Below are 18,178 nucleotides of genomic sequence, written 5' to 3'. Positions count from 1 at the left end.
GCCGCGCCCCCTTCTGTGTGCGCGCGCGCGGACTGCCGGTTGTCCGGGTCCCGCCCCCTCTTCCCCAACGGTGGGCGCTGATTGGCCGCGGGGCGCGCGTGCCCTGCTCTCATTGGCGGAGCGGGCGGGCGGCGAGGTTTGAAACGCCGAGCATCGGTGAGGGGCGGCGAGAAGGGTGGCCGGGCTGGAGCGGTGAGAGGGGCGGCTGGCGGTGGGTTCCCGTCTCTGTGTGTGCGGCCAGGTCCCGCGTGGTGCTCGGATGTGTGTGTGGGGGCGGTGTGGAGCTCCGTGTTTGGGGGCGTCCCGTGTGGAGGTTGGTGTATGCGTTAGGTCTGTTTGGTACCGTGTGTTAGAGGGGTGTAGAGGTGGTCTGTGTGCGTGAAGGATTCCTTTGTGGTGTCCCTATGTCCAGGAGGTGGGTTTGGAGTCCTGAGCAGTGTCTGTGTGTGCACGGGCTGTGGCCGGGGTCCTGTGTGGTTTCCCCGTGTACAGGGAGTACATATATGTGCACATTTAGAAGCAGCATCCTGTGTGTAGGGAGAGTTCCACGTGGGGATCCATGTTTGTGAGGACTGATGCATGTGGCAGGGATTGCATGTGTGCATTGCTCTAACATCGCCCTGTCCTGTGCCCCTTTTTCCCCAGGAGCCCTGTGAGGCACCATGGCACAAGTACTTGCCTCCCCAGGGCTGTTTTCTGATGATGAAGCTGCAGCCTCCCCTGTGCTCGAGTCCACAGCGACAGGGTTTGGGGCTGATGTGCGCAAGGACCTGCTGCCGGAGTTCTCTGTCATCTCCCCAAACCTGGAGGGCTCTCAGGTGAGGTTGGAGCTCTTCTGTCACAAACAGGGCAGTGTTTTCACCTATGGCTGCTGTTTCCTGTAAAAAGGTGGTGTAATGCAGGAACAAAATGCTGCATTGAGGGGAGCAGTTCCTGAGAGAGCAGGGGGCAGCGGGTGCCTCTTGGGCTGATGCTTGGTTTTGGTGTCAGGGCTTCAGCTTTTTTGTCTGATCCATTAGATAAACAAACAAAGTAAATGTGGCTGTGCTTGGAAATGCCTAAGAAAGCTTCTGGCATTGGTGGTGTTTTTGGGACCAGAGGAGTTCCTCAGCACTAGCAGCATAGCCAACATGTGTTTCCCATACTGTGGTTCCTGTTCAGTGTGCCCACGGGGGGTTGTGTGCTGCCTCTCTGGCAGCCATATTTAACTTGTGCTGATTCTTGCAGGCTGTAGCTGAAGACAATAATGGAAAATTAAAGGTCTTCCTCAGAGTTCGACCTCTGAAATCTACAGAAGTGGAAAAGGGGGAAGACCAGGTGAGGCACTGAAAGAAGCAGAGTCTGAGCTGGCTATGTGCCTGCTGGGAGATGCTGTTGTCCTTTGCTGTCTATCCTCCTGTAAGGAGCAATGATGGATTTTGTGTGTTCTTTAGGGCTGTGTCTGTATTGAGAACTCAGAAACCCTTATTCTAAAAGCTCCAAAGAATTCCTTCACCATGCGGAGCACGGAGCGAGGAGTGGGACAAGCAGTGCACAGATTCTCCTTCACCCGGGTAGGTAGCTGGGACAAACAACCCATCTGGAAGTGATTTGAGCTTAAACCAGCTTTGCAGCTTGAAAAGCAGTCTTGTTCCTGTCCACTGACCCCAAGGCACTGCCTGAACTCTGCAGTCTTGTACAATTCTTTTCACTTCAGGTTTTAGTTTCTTTATTAGTTTTTTTTTCTTTCTAAGCTATTTCTGACAACTCTTTTTTTTTGCAGCAAATGGCAAACTCCTGTTTATGGAGCTCTAAACAGACTAGAGGCTGCAGTGATACGAGATGTTAGTGGATTAAACAAATGAACAGCTTGTTTTTGTAGGGGGTCAGCTGGAATTGCTGGCGGGTCTCTTGCTCGTGGCTAGTGCAGGGAACAAAGGGCCGTGTAATATCACTTGAGCAACCATCACAAAGGACAAGAAAGATCTACATGAAGCCATTTTTCCTGTGTCTTGTTTGTAGATTTTTGGACCAGAGGTGGGGCAGAAATTGTTCTTTGATGAGACAATGAAGCAGGTGATAAAGGATGTGCTGAGTGGGCAGAACTGTCTGGTTTACACCTATGGCATCACCAATTCAGGGAAGACTCACACGATTCAGGGTAAGAAAAGCACCAGGGACCTGTTGAAGGAGTTGTTTTCTGTCTTCTGCCTCTGAACCCTCAGTTTTGTTGCTGTTCTTGCTGCAGGCACCACCCAAGATGGGGGGATTCTGCCTCGCTCTTTGGCAACCATCTTCAACAGCGTGGGGGACCGGCTGTACCAGGCCATGGACCTGAAGCCTGTCCTCTCCAACGAGGTGAGCTGGCTGGACAGCAGGCAGGTGCGGCAGGAGGAGACCAAGAAGCAGATGATGCTGCAGGGGGGTTTCTGGGAGGTAAGCATGGGGTCTCTGGGGGTCCAACAGCAAGAGGTAAGGGGCGCTGTCACACTACCTGCCTGCTCCTCTTCATTGTTTCCTTCAAGGAGGAGCTGCTGACGCCACTGAAGAGGAGTCAAAGTGCTGAATCTCAGCTCCAGGCCACCACCAGTGGCAGCTTTGACAGTGGAGTTGCTGGACTGTCTTCATCCAGCCATCTCACCAACCATTCAGACCTCAGCCAGACAGAAGGTATTTCTGGATGCCTGTTGTTCACTACCTGCTTCTTTTTGCTGGAGGATGGGAGAAGAAAAGGGTGATGGCTGTTTGGATGCTGGGTTGTGGGTAAGGAACACAACACAGGTGTTGTAGCCACACAGATTTTTCCCTTTGAAAGATGTCACATCAGAAGAACTCTTTGCATACATTTTGCCGGTATCAGAAGAATTCACCACTTCATAATAACCAAGCCTTGTCAAATGAAAAATTACCTGACACTCAGCTCATTCAAGGAAAGTGGTTATTGAGCTGATTGCTGCGAGACAGGGATTGCTGGGAAGCAGGATGTCAAAGTGACAGGCTTCACTGAGCACTTGTGCTCTGACTATCAAATGCAGGGACTACCAGCTGCTTAGGTATCCATAAGCATGGAGTGATTGAGATAACAAGGACTAAAACTTCAGTTATGCTGGAAAGAGTTCATGTTTGAAATATCTTGTAATTTTGGAGTCAAAATTGAGATAAAAAAGTCCTTACCCAGAGCAGATGATACTGTTAAAGGAAACGTTAGGCTGTCTCACTGGGGATGGGCATTAAATTAAAAATGAGAGGAGGTAAATAGAAGGATTTGTTTCTGGGGTGGTTTTGATTGCTGAAGAAAGTATCTTGCTCCTGTTCCATTCCTGTTGGGCCGATGAAAAGCTGCAGTCATGATTTGTTTTCTTTCTTTTTTCCCCAGAACTGGGCCCTTGCTGGGCTGACCTGGATCACATTTCACTCACCAGCACAGATGTGCAGTTCTCCATCTGGGTCTCCTTCTTTGAGATTTACAATGAGTTAATCTATGACTTGTTAGAACCAGCTCTACCTGGGCAGAACCGCAAGCGGCAAACACTGCGGCTCTGTGAAGACCAGTCTGGAAACCCCTATGTGAAAGGTAGATTTACCTGCAAGAGAGTTTTAGTGGCCTGCTGGGAAGGCTTTAGGATTGAGTGGGTGGGTTGCTTAGCAGTGATGTGCTGGAGAGCCCCACAGAGAACTGTGACGTTGGGATTACAGGATTGTCAAATTTGTTGATATCAGAGACATGCAGTGGTGAAGTTGGGGCTAAGATAAGTTTTCTGCCAGTCTCCCAACTGCTGTGCCCAACGCATATTTGTTCTCCAGATCTGAACTGGATCAATGTCCGGGATGCTGATGAGGCCTGGAAGCTCCTGAAACTGGGTCGGAAAAATCAGAGTTTTGCGAGCACCCACATGAACCAGAACTCCAGTCGCAGGTCTGAAGGGAGAGGGATTGTTTAGGCAGAAATACAATTCTGAGGGGCTTTTAAAGCTTGCTTTTTAAAAATTATTTTAATATTTACATGTTTCTCTACAGCCACTGTGTGTTCTCCATTCGGATTCTGCACTTGCAAAGAGGTGGCAGTGATGTTGTTCCAAAAATCAGCGAGTAAGTTTCATGTTTTTTAGGATTTGGGTGTAATCTCAACTTTCTTGGCTCTTTGGTTGAGAGCCTGAGGCATGGAAAGTATCTTGATGATGGTGTTGTTGAAAGTACACTCCCAATATTAAGTCTTGGAACTGACAGGAGTTTGAAGAGTACTGCAAGGTACAACTTGAGATGGTTCTCAGGCTTTTTGAGTGAAGGTAAATGTGAGCATCCTTACCATTGCATCATTGATGATGCAATGTGTGTAGCTGATGCCTGTTCCTGGGATTTAGTTGTCTGGAAAGTGGCTGTTCTGAGGACTGGCAAAGGATTTTTGAAGTTGACACTTCAAAACTCATTTTGCTGCTACTTTGTGTAACACCTACACTTAGGGCAGGGCCTTCAATCCATTAACAGCCCAAGGCACCCCAAAAGAATGGTCTGTACATTTATGGGGAAGCTGGGAAGGTGACTGGAGGGTGTCTGAACTGTAAACTTGCTCTGGCAGGACAAACCCTGTAAGTGATGTGAACATCACTGTGTTTCCCTCAGGTTATCCCTGTGTGACCTGGCAGGGTCCGAGCGCTGCAAGGACCAGAAAAGCGGGGACCGAATGAAAGAAGCCAACAACATCAACACCTCCCTGCACACCCTGGGCCGCTGCATCGCCGCCCTCCGCCAGAACCAGCAGGCCAGGTGAGCATCCACAGCTCCACAGGGAGGATGTGGGTTTCTTTTTTTGCTTTCCCAGCTCACTGCTGTCTCTCCCACAGGACAAAGCAGGCAGTGGTTCCGTTCCGGGACAGCAAACTGACCCGCGTGTTCCAGGGCTTCTTCAGCGGGCGCGGGCGCTCCTGCATGATTGTCAACATCAACCAGTGTGCATCCACCTATGATGAGACTCTGCACGTAGCCAAGTTCTCAGCCATTGCCAGCCAGGTGAATAACACACAGCCAGGATCGTGGCATGGTCAGGGTAGCTTGGGTTTCTCCTGCTTCTGTGGGACTCGGCCCCTTCCCACCACAAGGAGAGGGGGAATGCTTGTACATCTTCCCTGTGCTTCTCCAGTGGTTCTTGGCTCCAGAGTATTTCCAGATTCTGCTAAACTGAAAGGGCTGACTGGTTGCAGAGAGGGGCTGTGTTTAAAGACTACATAACTTCCAGGCTTTAATGGTTGGTCTTTTCCCCTTCAGCTTGTTCAGGCACCTCCCACAAAGCTGGGACTTCCATCATTACAATCCATCATCAAAGAACACAACAGGCGAATCAGCCAGGGGCCAGAGGCAGAGCCAGAGGAAGATGTGGAATCAGAAGACAACACTGAGGATGATGAGGCAGATGTCTCCATGTATGAGAAGAAGGTGGGTTGTGATTGTTTTACAGCCTTTATGTGGATGCAAGGTCAAGAACATGACTGTTAGCTTTGGCCTGGGGAGCTGGGATTGGAGCTCAGCACTATGCCAAGAGAGAAGACACACAACCTCAGAAGGATATAGGACAAAGGAAACTGGGAATCCATGAAAAAAACATTCTGCAGTTGGTCTAAATCTGACACACATGCTGAATTTGGAAGCACTTTCTCATCTGTGGAATAGTGGCACTAACAGTGCAGGTGCAGATCTGTAATTCATTCTCTGTAAGGGAAATCTAGAAAACATACAGAACAGGAGGCTAAATGAGGAAAAATAATCAAACTTCCTAGATACTCAAATCAGTCAGCTGGGATAGCTGGAATTATCAAGATGAAATCAAGAGACTCAAGCTGTCATGTGTTAAGGTAGCAAACCACAGCAATTTCTCTTTCCAAGTGACTAAACCCTTAAACCTAGATCACTGCATCCTGCAGACATGGGATCACTTAGTTTACTCCAGGTCTTAGCTCTGCTGTGCAGTGTGGGCAGTGGAGCTGTGTCCCTCTTGCAGGACTTGCTGCGTGTGGTTGAAGCTGCACGAGAGCTGCTGGTGCAGGAGCGGCAGAAGAAGCTGCAGCTCGAGGTGCGCCTGCGTGAGGAGATTTGCAATGAGATGCTGGAGCACATGCAACAGAAGGAGCAGTGGTGGAGGTACAGCCTGTGCTGGTCTCCCTCCCTGTGCTCAGGATGAGCTGCAGCACCAAGAACTGCCAGATCCTGACATGGAATTGGTTTTCTCTCTGTAGCCAACATGTGGATGCTCAAAGAGAGCAGCTGGAGGAACTGTATGAGGGTAAAATGACCATCCTGAAGGAGTTACTGACTGACCACTACCAGGAGAAGATGCAGGTTTGTTCAGGGCAATGCAATGACATCAGGGCAGCAGCAGTGGGGTTGGGAGGGGATTCTGGATACTTTGGTCCAGGAAGATCTTCATGCAAAGTGAAAGATTTTGCTTTCTGAGGTATTTTTTGTGATACTGTTTCATCTCTTGATCCACAATTTTTCTTGTCTCCTACTTTATGCAGCCCACTAGGCTTCCTAATTTTGACCACTCAGTCTGGAAGCTAATGTACAACCATCTTGACTCGTCCATTTGTTTAACATGATTCTCTCCCCCCATTACTCTTTTCACTAGTGGCTTAATTTGGGCTCTTCAGATTCACACAAGTTGTGTGTTTCTCTTCTTGCTCTTAGTTGTGATGATGGGTATGGACCTGTTTGTATTTTCATGCCTATGGCATTTCAGTGACCTCTGGGACTTGTTGCAGGCTGCTCTGAAGATGCCAACTCTCAAAACAATCCCTCTTCTTTAGAGCCTGTAAAAAAGCAGTTTAGGCTCCCAGGAAATGGGTTTGCTGTATTCACTTAAAAGGACCTTAAAGTCTGGGTTCAATGTGTGAAGTGTGAGATTGAGAAATTCTCCAGGAATAAAGACATAGAAAATTTCAGATGAGTTGTGCTATGAGAATCTTGTTGACTGTCTGAACAAACTTCCTTTCTCCAGGAGCGTGACGAGGAGATTTTGGAGCTCAAAGCTGCTCTGCAGGAGACCAAACAAAAACTGGAGAGCCTGGATACCAAGCAAAAGGACATGGAACAAAGTGCACGTCGATCCAAGCGAGTGGCCGCCTCGTCTGCTCTGCAGCAAGAGCTGGCAGACACCAAAGCCAGGCTGGAGCAGTGTCAAAAGGAGCTGAATTCCACAAGTGCAGGTATGGCAGCAACACTGCACCAGTTCTGAACCGTGCTGAGAGATCTTTGTGCAGGGTTAGAGAGACTTCCTTCAGGGTATATTGGATTCAGACACTCTGAAAACATAATTTGAGTTGTAGGTGACAGGAATAATGTGCTGGATGGGCAGTTTCACTTCATTTTCACAGGAAAATGGACTTTAGGGCAGGATTATCTTTCCATTCAAATTCTTAAGCCCCATTGTCTGAGTGAATGGGAGAAGCCTGGAATGTTTGTGCCTTTGTGCACAAACTCAAAAGGTCTTGCCAGCTTGCCTGTAGCAGCTTGTCTCAAAGGAAGTCCTGAACTTCAGGAATACTGAAAGTTGATCAATGTCCTGTTGCTCATTACTTTTTGTCTGTTCCTAGAGTTGCGCAAATACCAGAAATTAGTGGAGCCACCTCCCTCTGCCAAACCCATTACTATGGACGTGGACAGGAAGCTGCAGGATGGGCAGAAGGTAACTCCAGTTCTGAATTACAGAAAAGAACATATGCAGGGCAAAGGGGCTGCCAGCTTAAACAGTGTTTGGGGCTGCTGTTTCCAGGTTTTTAAACAAATGGAATGGGTTTGTTGAATTTATGGGAGTTATTGAATCTGTGATCAATCAGATGGGATCCTCCCTCAGCGTTGCATGTCTGAATTACCTTGGAGTGGCTTTGTTTGCAGAGCAGTGCCAAAACCAGCTGTTGCATTAAACCCCTCTCTTCTAGAATGTCAGACTGCTGCGTTCAGAGCTACAAAAAATTGGGGAGTCTCTCCAATCTGCAGAGCGGGCGTGCTGCCACAGCACAGGGGCAGGGAAGCTTCGAGAAGCCCTGGGCACATGTGATGACATCCTGGCAAGACAGGTGATGTGTCTGCTTTGGTGTGGTGCTGCATGGGGGAGAGGGGTTTTAATCTGTGTGCTTTGCCATAATCAGAGCAACCAAAGTTCTTGCTGCTGCAAATAAAAATGATTTATTTGCTAGTATATGTTTTGTGAAGGGAGCTCTACAGCTGACTTTTTCAATGGTTGAGTCAGTTGTATATTTACCTCTCCACAGGAGACCCAAATTGTTCCTGTTCAGTTAACTGGCAGCCTGTACTTAAAGTAGAATTTAGAGTTCTCATTTCCTTATCCACTTCATCACAGTTGCTATGGCAGCATATTTGTAGCAGGATGGAGACAGCTTTGTCCTACCCTTACTGCTCCTATATGTTACTGAACTGCTACACTGTTGAAGCTTTTATGCATGGTCTTATTTGGAAGAGTTTGTGAATTCTGGCAAAAGGCAGTTTATCTTCCTCAGCTCACAGTAACCAGGGAGTTAAGACAACTTGTCATTGTATGTGATGGGAGCCTACAAGAAAGCTGGAGAGATTCTGTGAGAGCAGATAATGACAAGGGGGAATAGCTTCACACTTCAGATTAGATATTAGGAAAAAATTCTTTACTGTGAGGGTGCTGAAGAAATGAAAACACATTTCCTAGAGAAGTTGTGGCTGCTCCATCCCTGGAAGAGTTGAAGGCCAGGTTGAATGGGGCTTTTGGAGTAAAAGCTAGTAAAAGCTGTCCCTGTCCACAGCAGAGAACAAGAGGATCCTTAAGGTCTGTTCCAACTAGGAATGGGCTTTTTATATATTTTTTTTCATCTAAATATATCTTGCCTTGCCTTCCTCAGGACCAGACCCTGGCAGAGCTGCAGAACAACATGATGCTGGTGAAGCTGGACCTGCGCAAGAAGGCGGCCTGCATTGCTGAGCAGTACCACACGGTGCAGAAGCTGCAGGCGCCAACGTCCACCCTCAAGAAACGCTTCTGTGCCAACAGGGAAAACCTGCAGCCCAATCAGCCTCCTGGCAAAAAGCCCTTCCTGCACAACATCCTGACACGTTCAGCCACCCGTCCTGCGGCTGCCAGAGGGTGGCAACTTCGTTCAGTTGCTCTGTGACTTTTCAAAAGGAGGTCCTGCCCCGCTATTACTGGAACAGGTGGCAAATCCAATATAATAGCATTTGGTTTTCATTGTGCGCTTGTTTATTGTTATTGTAGCTGCTTGAGAACTTATGTAAACATCTCTGCATATATATGTTTAAACTTTTAAACAATACCAAAGTGGACAAAGTGGCCTTATGTAATTTAAACACTACACTGAGGAAAGTCTTTAACTGTAAAATAATGCAGATGATCAAACTTGTTTAACAAAAGGACAAGATAAAGGTGTGTTCTTGTCTGTGTTGGCACACAATTCAAAAAATAAGTTCACAAGTGTTTCCTTGAAAGATACTTTGCCTTCCTTGAGTTATAATCCTTTATTGAAGTACACACGTTCTAGGCCAGGGCTGTTTTCTTTGATCCTGGCTTGCAAATCGGGCTCCAAGTGTGACACCGACATCGAACTGAGCAAAAGAAACAGCAAAGGGGTTACATCAAACGAGCACACAAGGGAAAATAAGATGGAAATGCATCTGCTTAAACTTCCTACCTGGTCAAAAGAGTTTTCAGATCTTTTAAAACATCTTATCAAGGAAGCGGGCTTACAGGCCAGGGCATATGAATCCCTGCTTCAAGGGCAGTAGGACAGTCTATGGAGTCAGGAAATGGCTGTTGCTACTATCATGAGGGTAAGGATCCACTTCATTGCTCAGGTTGTTGCTGGCCATAGAAACTTACCTTTCTAAAAGAGTTTTTATTAAATATAATGTATTTGCCTATTTAACTTCCTACGTGATTTTACTCAGCTGAGTAACAGGTTTGTTTTCCTGAGAGCTGGTTCACAGTAAAGTGAATTAAGCAGCCAGGTCATTTGAACAGCTGCAATTTCCTGAACACAGTTCAAGGTCTAATCTTCCTCTGAACTGGAGAGCCCTGGCTGAAATCAAGAACTGTAGCATGTGTGCTGGGTTGGTTTGTTAAGTCATCTCCAGGTAGCCTAGTGACACTTGTTTACCACAGTTCTCTGTCCTAGGCCAAGCAGGGAGACAGATGGTGTCAGGCAGCTTTGTTGGACTCAAACAATACTGGGGATTGGCTATTGTTTTCTGGAAGTCAAAAGCTGCCTTAGTTGTTCAGCATTTTAATGGACTCAAGTTTGGGTTGTTGAAGGTACGTCTGGCAGCTTGTTGAGTTTAAATAACCACTGTTAAAATGAGAGAGGGGGACAGCTGAATTTAAGGCCCTGTCCATACTATGTACCAAACTGAGCTAAGTTTTTTGTTAAGTAACTCGTTCAGCTATATTCAGCTGATTTCAGCTATAATGAATATTGTTTCTAAGACAGCTTCCAGTACTGAGCTATTTTTGTATTGATGAAAAAGTCTGGAAAAATATTAAATAACAAATGAGCACAGATAGTCCAGTGCTGTTCTGTATAACTAGAAGAGTTTCCAGCTGAAAATAAAATGGGCTCTGACTGTATTTAGTGCATCCATAACTTTACTGGACATGAACATATTGTATAGAACTCATCTTGAGCTGCTGGGGTTTGTAAACAACTATATTGTATTACTGATGGATAACATAGTTATTACCTTTCTGTATATTCTTTTGTTTATCACCTTTGTTATATTGGAATTAAAACTGTGCTTGAGTAGGCAATGACCCTGTGTTTGTGTTCAGCACCATGACAGGATCTGGAATAACATTAAAATGACAATAATTCACAGCAGTACTCACCTTTTCTGAGGAAACAGTGCACAACACAGGGGAGTTGCAAACACGAGACTAGAGGAGACAAAAATAGGTTTACAACATTTAGAGTGCTAAAACAGAATTCAAAAATTATGATTTAGGTAAAAAGCTTTCTAGTTTTCTGTACACAGTGAGGTAAAGTTCTACAAAGTGCTATGTCACTTTTACTTCTCACTGCATTTTACCTTATGAAATCATTTACCTACACATAGCACTAAATGTTTCAATACCACACTCCCAAATTTGTCTAAAATTACATTTGATGTCCTTACAGTGCCTTACACTTGTGTGCAGGACAACAGAAAATGCCAGAACACAGCAAATTAAACCCTATTAACCAAATGTTTCAAGAATTCATCAATCCTCCAGGATGAGATTCCACTGACTGTTTAGAGGTAGCAGCCAAAGCATCTTTTCTAATCAAACTGCCACATTCCTTTTTTTGCCACTCCCTTTCTCCCTCCCTCCCTCTGCTTTTCTTGGCAGCTTCTTCCCTGCTAATGGCTTTTTTGTTTTTAACATGGTATTTTACCAGTTACAGAGATGGAAATAGCTGCTGTCCCCCCAGCAACTCTCTCAACCTTTTTTCCTTATAAAAAAGGCAAATATTGCTGCATTCTCAAACCCCCCTACAAGTATCTCTTAAGATACCAGACCCAACCCAAAGAAACCACTTACCACATTCCAACTAATCCAACCTGAATGGGAGCGCTCAGCCAAGGAAATCTCTGTTCAAAATAAAACCATACAGAGTGAGTGTGGATTTTTCCTGGAATTCTTGTTTTACAAGAGACAGAATGCACCTGAAAGACTCTGAGATGTGAAGGCAAAACCCTGATCAGTGTGACTTCATGCTGAGATCCAGTTTGAGAGCCAAATCCCTTTGGGAAGCAGCAAATAAATAAATGATTCCCAAGGGAATCAATGTAGAGGGTGATCCTGACTAAGAGTCCCATAGGAGCTCCAAGGAGTGCGTGGCTGTTTGACACAGGACCTGCTCCTGGGCCTCTGCTTTGATTCTCACAAGGCCACAGCACCAACAGAGCAGAAATCTGGATTGGTCCTGCTACACCTCTGCAGGGCACAGGGAATTTTGCCCAGGCATTCCAAGGAAGAGCTCTGTTTAGTTACAGCTCCTTCCCTTTGGTGGCATCAAATGGTTTTAACATGCAACTAAAGCCACCAGCCACAAATAAGGGAGATGTAAATCTGCCTCTCAGCCTTTTCTCCTGTCATGATTTCCCCTGATGTGCAGAACTTGTCCCTGTAGCAACACTCCAGTTCTGCAAGAGCTCACCTTTTATTGAAGGAAAGAAGGATTGAAGGATTGGGAAAACAAAGCTGAGAAAGCAACACATAACCTACATGCCTCATTAATTCTGTAACTTTTACAGAACCTGAATACATGCCAAGAACTTTTTTTTGCAGGCTTTTAAAATTATTTAGGAATCCAGTCTTTCTCATTGGTAGAATTTTAGTTAGAATTCATTACTAATGAAGTAAACCCAGAGCTGTTCAATGGACACTGCTGCCTCTTGCTCCACTATGAGCAGGACAGACATGAGGACACAAAGGGAATTTTAATACAAAACAGCTCAGGAGGAAGGATCAATAGATACAGTGGGCGATGTTTTCAATGAAGATGACGTTTGTTCCTGCAAGAAGAATTTCTCAAGATGTGGAAGTTAGAGGGGAAAATGGTGAACAAAAGCTGGGCATGTTTGAGAGTAGAAATGGATAAAGGAAATGTAGAAAGCTCAGGAGGACAAAGCTCAGGATTGAAGGAGGTCACAGCAGTGTCTGAGGCAGGGAAAATGAGCCTGTGTGGAGGAAAATTTCTTCAGAGCCTGGGGGAGAAGAAACAATGTAGAAGACTGCTTCTCTTTTCTTTAATTTGTTTTTTCATGGAGTTGATCTGTAATCCAGAAACGAGTGCAGGAAGAACTGCAATTCAGCAATAACCTGCAACAAGAGATAACAAATAGGGATACACAACAGCAAGAAGGGTGAAGAGTGAAGGCAGCAGAGCTTTGCACTTCTGGCATTTTTTAAACACCTCCATCTGAACCTCAGCTGAGATAAATTCACCCCAAATTTTCATTTCCTACCATGGGGAGTCCATGCCAAGAGGTGGTGAACACAAACCAAACCCTGCACTGTCTCAGAAGGGAGGGAGAGGGATGCTGGGCATTGCAGGGGGAGTGTGGGACCCAAGGCATGTAACAGAAAAGCCCCAAATACAATTTTATAACTGAAAAGGCTGTTGGAAGGTGCCCTGAGAGGAACAAATGGTTTCATGCCTTTGTCAGACTTAGTCATTGATCTGAGAGAGAGACATGTCTAATACAGACTCCATAAAGAACATGGAATTTCTGTGCTGGAACATTTTTTGCCAACTTGAGATGAATGACAGCCTTTATTTTTCGAGACTGTTACCAGGCTGCAATAATCCAGAAAGATGGGAGGTCAGAATTAAGAATTGGAGTTGCCCAGAGAACAACGTAAAACAATAAAACAAAATTCAAATGCAGGCTGCACACCCTCACAAAGAGAGAAAATGGAGAAACTACAAGAAAAAGAAAGAGCAGAAGAATTCACTGTGGTAGAGAACTATCATTTAACTCCGGAAGAAGGCAGCTCCCAATGAATTAGGATTTAATTTCCAGATGTCTTTATGACATTTTAGTGGTTAGTACAAACACAGAAAATGGAGAAATTATAATTAAGCAAACAAAAGCCATAAGGAGAATTGGCTTTTCTCTAACTGCCTCCTTTCTTCATTTGACCTAAAAATCTGTCAGCTTTCCCAGGCCAGCTATGCCTGTTTTCAAAAAAACAAATAAATGAAATGACAGTGAAATTAGGAATGCATGGAGGACTTCAGGGCATAAGACATTCAAGAACAATGCTTGAAGGAAAAGGCTCTCTGTTCTGGTTTTGTAACCATTTTGAATACAGATCTGAGCTGCAGATTAAAAGATCCCAAGGAGATTGTTTCAAGAATATACGAAGTAACTTCTAGAATCAACTTGGATGTTAATACAATATGCAGAACAGAAGAGAAGCTGTAGCTAAAGCTGTGTAAGAGTAGTAATATGAACAAAAACTTTAGTGTTGATTGGAACTTACATAAGATTGTATGGACAAAAACAATTTATTTCTTTAGGAGAAAAGTTAGCTGTAAGTAAAATCTAGAAACCCTGTGCCTCAGGGCAAGGCTTTTTATGGATCCTCCTGCTGCAGCAGGTAAAATAACTTGGCTCTGCACAGAGCTGGTCAGGATAATGAAGGGGCTGTAGGGATAATGAAAATAGACATTATGCAGCCCAATCAATTACTGCTTTGCTGCATAATAACATAAACAGGCCCCAAAGCTGCTGCTGCAAGTTATGGCAAATGCACTTCTACTGATAAAAATACTTTTTCAAGGCAACTTCTTTTTGAAGCAGTAAAGAGGTGCTTGTGTTCCAAGAATGTTCTTGAGGCATCTTCTAGCAATAACTTCTGGGAATGTTGTTAATTCACACCAATGCCTCGGTGCAAAACACTGTGGGAACGTGGGGGATGAGCTGGGCTATGTGACCTACATCTTATCCCAAATATCAGAGGATGACAGGCTGCTCTGAGACCAACATTCCAGGAGCATTTCCTTCTCTCTGCCTTACTGCAGGCCAGCTTTCTAATTTCTTTAATCATTTCACAACCATTTGCCAATTTTTTGGCCTTGTGTGTTGCTTAATAGACTTTGGCAAGCAGCCAGGAGTTATTTCCAAGAGTGGTAGCGAAGCAGAGGCCAAGGGTAAAGTTAGTAAAGCAGTGTGGGGATGGTGGTGGAGTGCTGGGATGGGATGGTGCTTCTCAAACTCCACGAGGACATGCAGAAGCTGCTTGTTAAGAATGCAGCTCATTCCTTAATGGGTTTAATAGTAATCTCTACCAGGTGTTACCACTGGCTACGTGCAGAGCAGTGTTTCACCTGGATTCAGTCTCTGAGGCTGAGGGAGAGGACAGGTGAGCATAAACGGTCAGGATGGTACCAGAGACCACTGAGTAGTCACTGCAGAAATCGCTCATTTTGGCTGATCTGAAAAATTCACAACACCCTTATGTTGATTACACCACACAAAAACAACAGGTATTTGTCTCCAGACCCTGAGACTGCTGCAACTTCTTCACAAATGTCATGTATTTGTCAGCTGAGGCAATGGCTTTGTGACATTTCTCACATGTCGAATACATAATAAATAATTTTTTTCCTATTTTTTTTTTTTTTAGCAAGGGTTAATTTTCCAGGCAATACATTCTCAAGAACATCACAGTATCACAAGTTGTGGTGTGTTTGGATGCCCTGCAGGCTCTCTTCTTCCAGGAGATAAAAGCAGCACACACTGATTTTTACCCTGAAACTCAAACACCACATTTCCTGTTTTTACACTGCGAGCAAAAGTGTTTTCTGTTAACAAGTGGGAGGGAAGCAAAACACTTTAGGGAAAAAGAAGTTTTAAGATTGGAAGACAATCACAGAATGGTTTGGGTTGGGAGTTTAAAGAGCATCCAGTCCTACCCCCTTCACTATCCCAGGTTTTTCCAAGCCCTTTCTAACCTGGCCTTGGACACTTCCAGGGATGGGGCAGCCACAACTACCCCAGGCAATCTGTTCCTGCCTTATAAATACAGATACACTTTCAAGTGGGGTGTCTAACTGGGTAATCTCACTCTGCACAAGAGACACAAAGGATAGAAATAGTCAGAGATAAAATTTAAACACTTTAGAAAGCTTTATCTTAGACAAACAAAACCATTCCAAATAAAATCTTCCTCTGCTTGTCTTCCTTGTCCCCACACAAACTTTTCCAAGGCAGGGTCTGCAGACTCACTCTATGATTTTAGTCCCATTTTTTTCTAACAGGAAGGAGACAGATTTTCTTAGGCTTCTTGGGTGGGTCTCAGAAGCAGAGGTTTTGCCTGGAGCTACCAAGTAATTAAATCAGTGATATCAGCAGTGAGGATGAAACTACTTTTACTGGTAAAGAATTGAAGGGTTCCTCCTCACCTGAATATTATTTCCCTTGTGTTAGACAACCCTGTAACTAATTCCATTATTTCTTTACCCTCTCATGCACACACAGTGCAGGATGTTGATGTAGGTAATGGATTTACCAACACCAGGGGTTTGACTTCATGCTACATTAGCATAAAAAGAATATAGGAAATAAGTAACCTTTGATAAAGAATTCCCGTTCTACGCCTACCCTGCACTTTACATCCAGTAAATTTTAAAGGACCATTTTCAAGAGAGATTTTTGCCATCATTTTTGTTCCCAAACTCAGAATTCTACTACAGCAGGTAAGCAAAGCATCCTTATTGCTATCTTGAGAAAACCAGCATTATTAGAATGTTCTTTTTTTTCCCTCAATAAATTGTATTCCAAGACTCAGTACAAGGAAGGTTTATTTCACAGGAGGAAATGTGCACCCCTAGAACAATTCTAAAAGTAACAGAAATGTTCCTGATTTCTCAATGTTACCTTGCACTGTGACAAAAAGAACCAAGTTATCTCTAAGAAAGGCAGAAGGAAAGCGACAGCTGTAAAGCAAGCTCTACAGGGATGTCCTCCCACAGTGTTTGGGAGGCAAATATGAAGATTCAGGAAGTATTTAAAATTCATTAAAATATTAACAGAGATGGATTATCTAAGACTAACCTTTAAAAAGGCTTTCTTTTCCAGGGTATTCATTATGAAGGGAGGAATTGCTGCAAATAAGATAAAAAAAGGCATTAACCTTGGAGAGAAAGGCACTGTGTTTTCATTTTCCCTCTAGCTGAACTAATATCATGATACAATTTTCACAGCCTTTTGTCATTCACTGAATTTTCATTTCACATTTCCAGCTGGATTGGTATTTACAAAGGTGAATTCTCCCAATAAGCAAAACCTGCAATTTCAAATGTAACTAAACCTAAGTTCAGTTATTTGACACTTACAGAGAACCTAAACCAACTCCAAGCAAGTGGAATTTGCTCCCATTCCTTTGCTATCTGTATCTTTTCTGCACAAGCATCCCAGGAGCTTTCCTGCTGCAGCTCAGTGTAACACAAGGGATGTTTCCACATTTCCCTGGGGAAGTTCTTAACAGAAAGGCAAACACTGCCTGGGGAACTGCAAGGTAATTTGGACTCTGAGGAAAATCACTTGGATAGAACTGAATCTCCTTCTCACAGCAGGAACTGATAATCAGGACTGCACAGGACTTATCCTTACCCATGCCAGGAGAAGCCATCAGAATCCTGGATATCACCACCTGGGTGATTGCCTGCTGAGCTGCTTTGGATGAATCACCCAGTCTTTTTCCATCCTCATCTGTGACAGGAATTCCAAACTGGAGTTCCCTGTTGAATAATGGATAAAAAATAAAGCACTGATGGATGTGAAATTATTTTTTTCACCATTTTTTGTCATCTTATCTTTGTCCCTTAAAACTATCAATTTTAAGAATGATGTGTTTTATTTTCTAAGTGAGTCTGTTTGTAACACGCCTTGGCACAAAAAAATTTCCAAAGGCAGAGAAAGATCAAGGAAAAACATGTTGAGAAGTTACCAACTGAGTATTTGTAACAGCAATCTGCTGCTTGAGTCTGGTCACAGCATTCCAAGGGGGAAGAAAGGAAATGTGCTTTTTCTGTGTTGAAGGAAGAGGTCCCTTTACACATTAATTCAGAAAAGTGGAATTTTCTGGACTGCTCTGGAAGTGGAATCTGTCCTGTGTGACAGCTCATGGAACACAGGAAGATTATTTTCACTGAGTTGAAACAGAAGGCTCTGTGAAAATTCTCCCCTGGCATTCTAGTCTGAGCTGTCATTTCAACCACGAAGAACATACTTGAAAGTACAAAAGGAGGCACAAACCAAACTGTTTCTGTAACTTCATTATTCTCTATTAGATCTTTTGCTCAAGTGCAGGGTTAGGTGTTAAACTCATACTGGGAGAAGCAGAGAGAACAACAGATATCCTGAGGGCTGCCTTTATTCTTCTCTTCAGATTTTATACAAGATAAAATACTACCACAGATCAACTTTCACCATAAATACAAAATCTAAATATTCCCTTTCCTGCCCATTGCCTTGTGTTTATAACAGGATGCTTTTAATTTGCTTTTCCCTACTACTATTCTTATTCCTAGTCAAATCACAACACAGAAAAGAAGTTTGTTTCTGAAAACCTGCATATTTTTGTCACCTCAATGATTAAACAGAACTGCAGAGCCTGACTTCTATGACTAAGTTCTGCAGGTGGGATTTCAAACACCAT

The 18,178-nt window shown here is 44.3% G+C and overlaps 2 protein-coding genes across 8 annotated transcripts in view; one reads left to right on the top strand and one right to left on the bottom strand.

The window, feature by feature from the left end:
• The first annotated feature begins 111 nt into the window (after positions 1 to 111).
• Positions 112 to 10,777, top strand: KIF20A (kinesin family member 20A). Of its 3 annotated transcripts, none has more exons than XM_015641685.2 (19): positions 112 to 192; positions 646 to 818; positions 1,228 to 1,317; positions 1,434 to 1,553; positions 2,002 to 2,140; positions 2,228 to 2,415; positions 2,505 to 2,649; positions 3,356 to 3,553; positions 3,784 to 3,895; positions 3,997 to 4,068; positions 4,600 to 4,743; positions 4,821 to 4,986; positions 5,242 to 5,409; positions 5,972 to 6,111; positions 6,207 to 6,309; positions 6,968 to 7,175; positions 7,563 to 7,654; positions 7,908 to 8,045; positions 8,859 to 10,777. In XM_015641685.2, the coding sequence occupies exons 2-19, from the start codon at positions 663 to 665 to the stop codon at positions 9,126 to 9,128; spliced, it is 2,649 nt and encodes an 882-aa protein (XP_015497171.1). In that variant the 5' UTR covers positions 112 to 192; positions 646 to 662; the 3' UTR covers positions 9,129 to 10,777. The 3 variants fall into 3 exon arrangements, with proteins under 3 accessions (XP_015497171.1, XP_015497172.1, XP_015497173.1); XM_015641686.1 differs by having other exon boundaries at positions 165 to 211; XM_015641687.3 differs by lacking the exon at positions 112 to 192 and adding an exon at positions 216 to 313.
• SFXN1 (sideroflexin 1) overlaps positions 9,341 to 18,178 on the bottom strand; it is a 39,499-nt gene continuing 30,661 nt past the window's right edge. For 3 of the 5 annotated variants that reach the window (XM_015641696.2, XM_015641695.2, XM_015641694.2), the window contains 5 exons: positions 17,131 to 17,258; positions 16,573 to 16,622; positions 11,546 to 11,595; positions 10,853 to 10,900; positions 9,341 to 9,576 (listed from right to left, as the gene is read on the bottom strand). In XM_015641696.2, the coding sequence (XP_015497182.1) occupies positions 9,480 to 9,576; positions 10,853 to 10,900; positions 11,546 to 11,595; positions 16,573 to 16,622; positions 17,131 to 17,258 (373 nt within the window). In that variant the 3' untranslated portion in view covers positions 9,341 to 9,479. Of the gene's footprint in view, positions 9,577 to 10,846; positions 10,901 to 11,545; positions 11,596 to 14,843; positions 14,952 to 16,572; positions 16,623 to 17,130; positions 17,259 to 18,178 lie in introns of those variants that run through there. The other 2 variants (XM_015641692.2, XR_001523973.2) reach the window with 2 other exon arrangements.

This window comes from Parus major, chromosome 13 (assembly GCF_001522545.3).
Source record: "Parus major isolate Abel chromosome 13, Parus_major1.1, whole genome shotgun sequence".
NCBI classification, from domain to species: Eukaryota; Metazoa; Chordata; class Aves; order Passeriformes; family Paridae; genus Parus; species Parus major.
The sequence above is the reverse complement of the archived record's forward strand: the minus strand, read 5'-3'. Positions and strand labels throughout refer to the sequence as shown.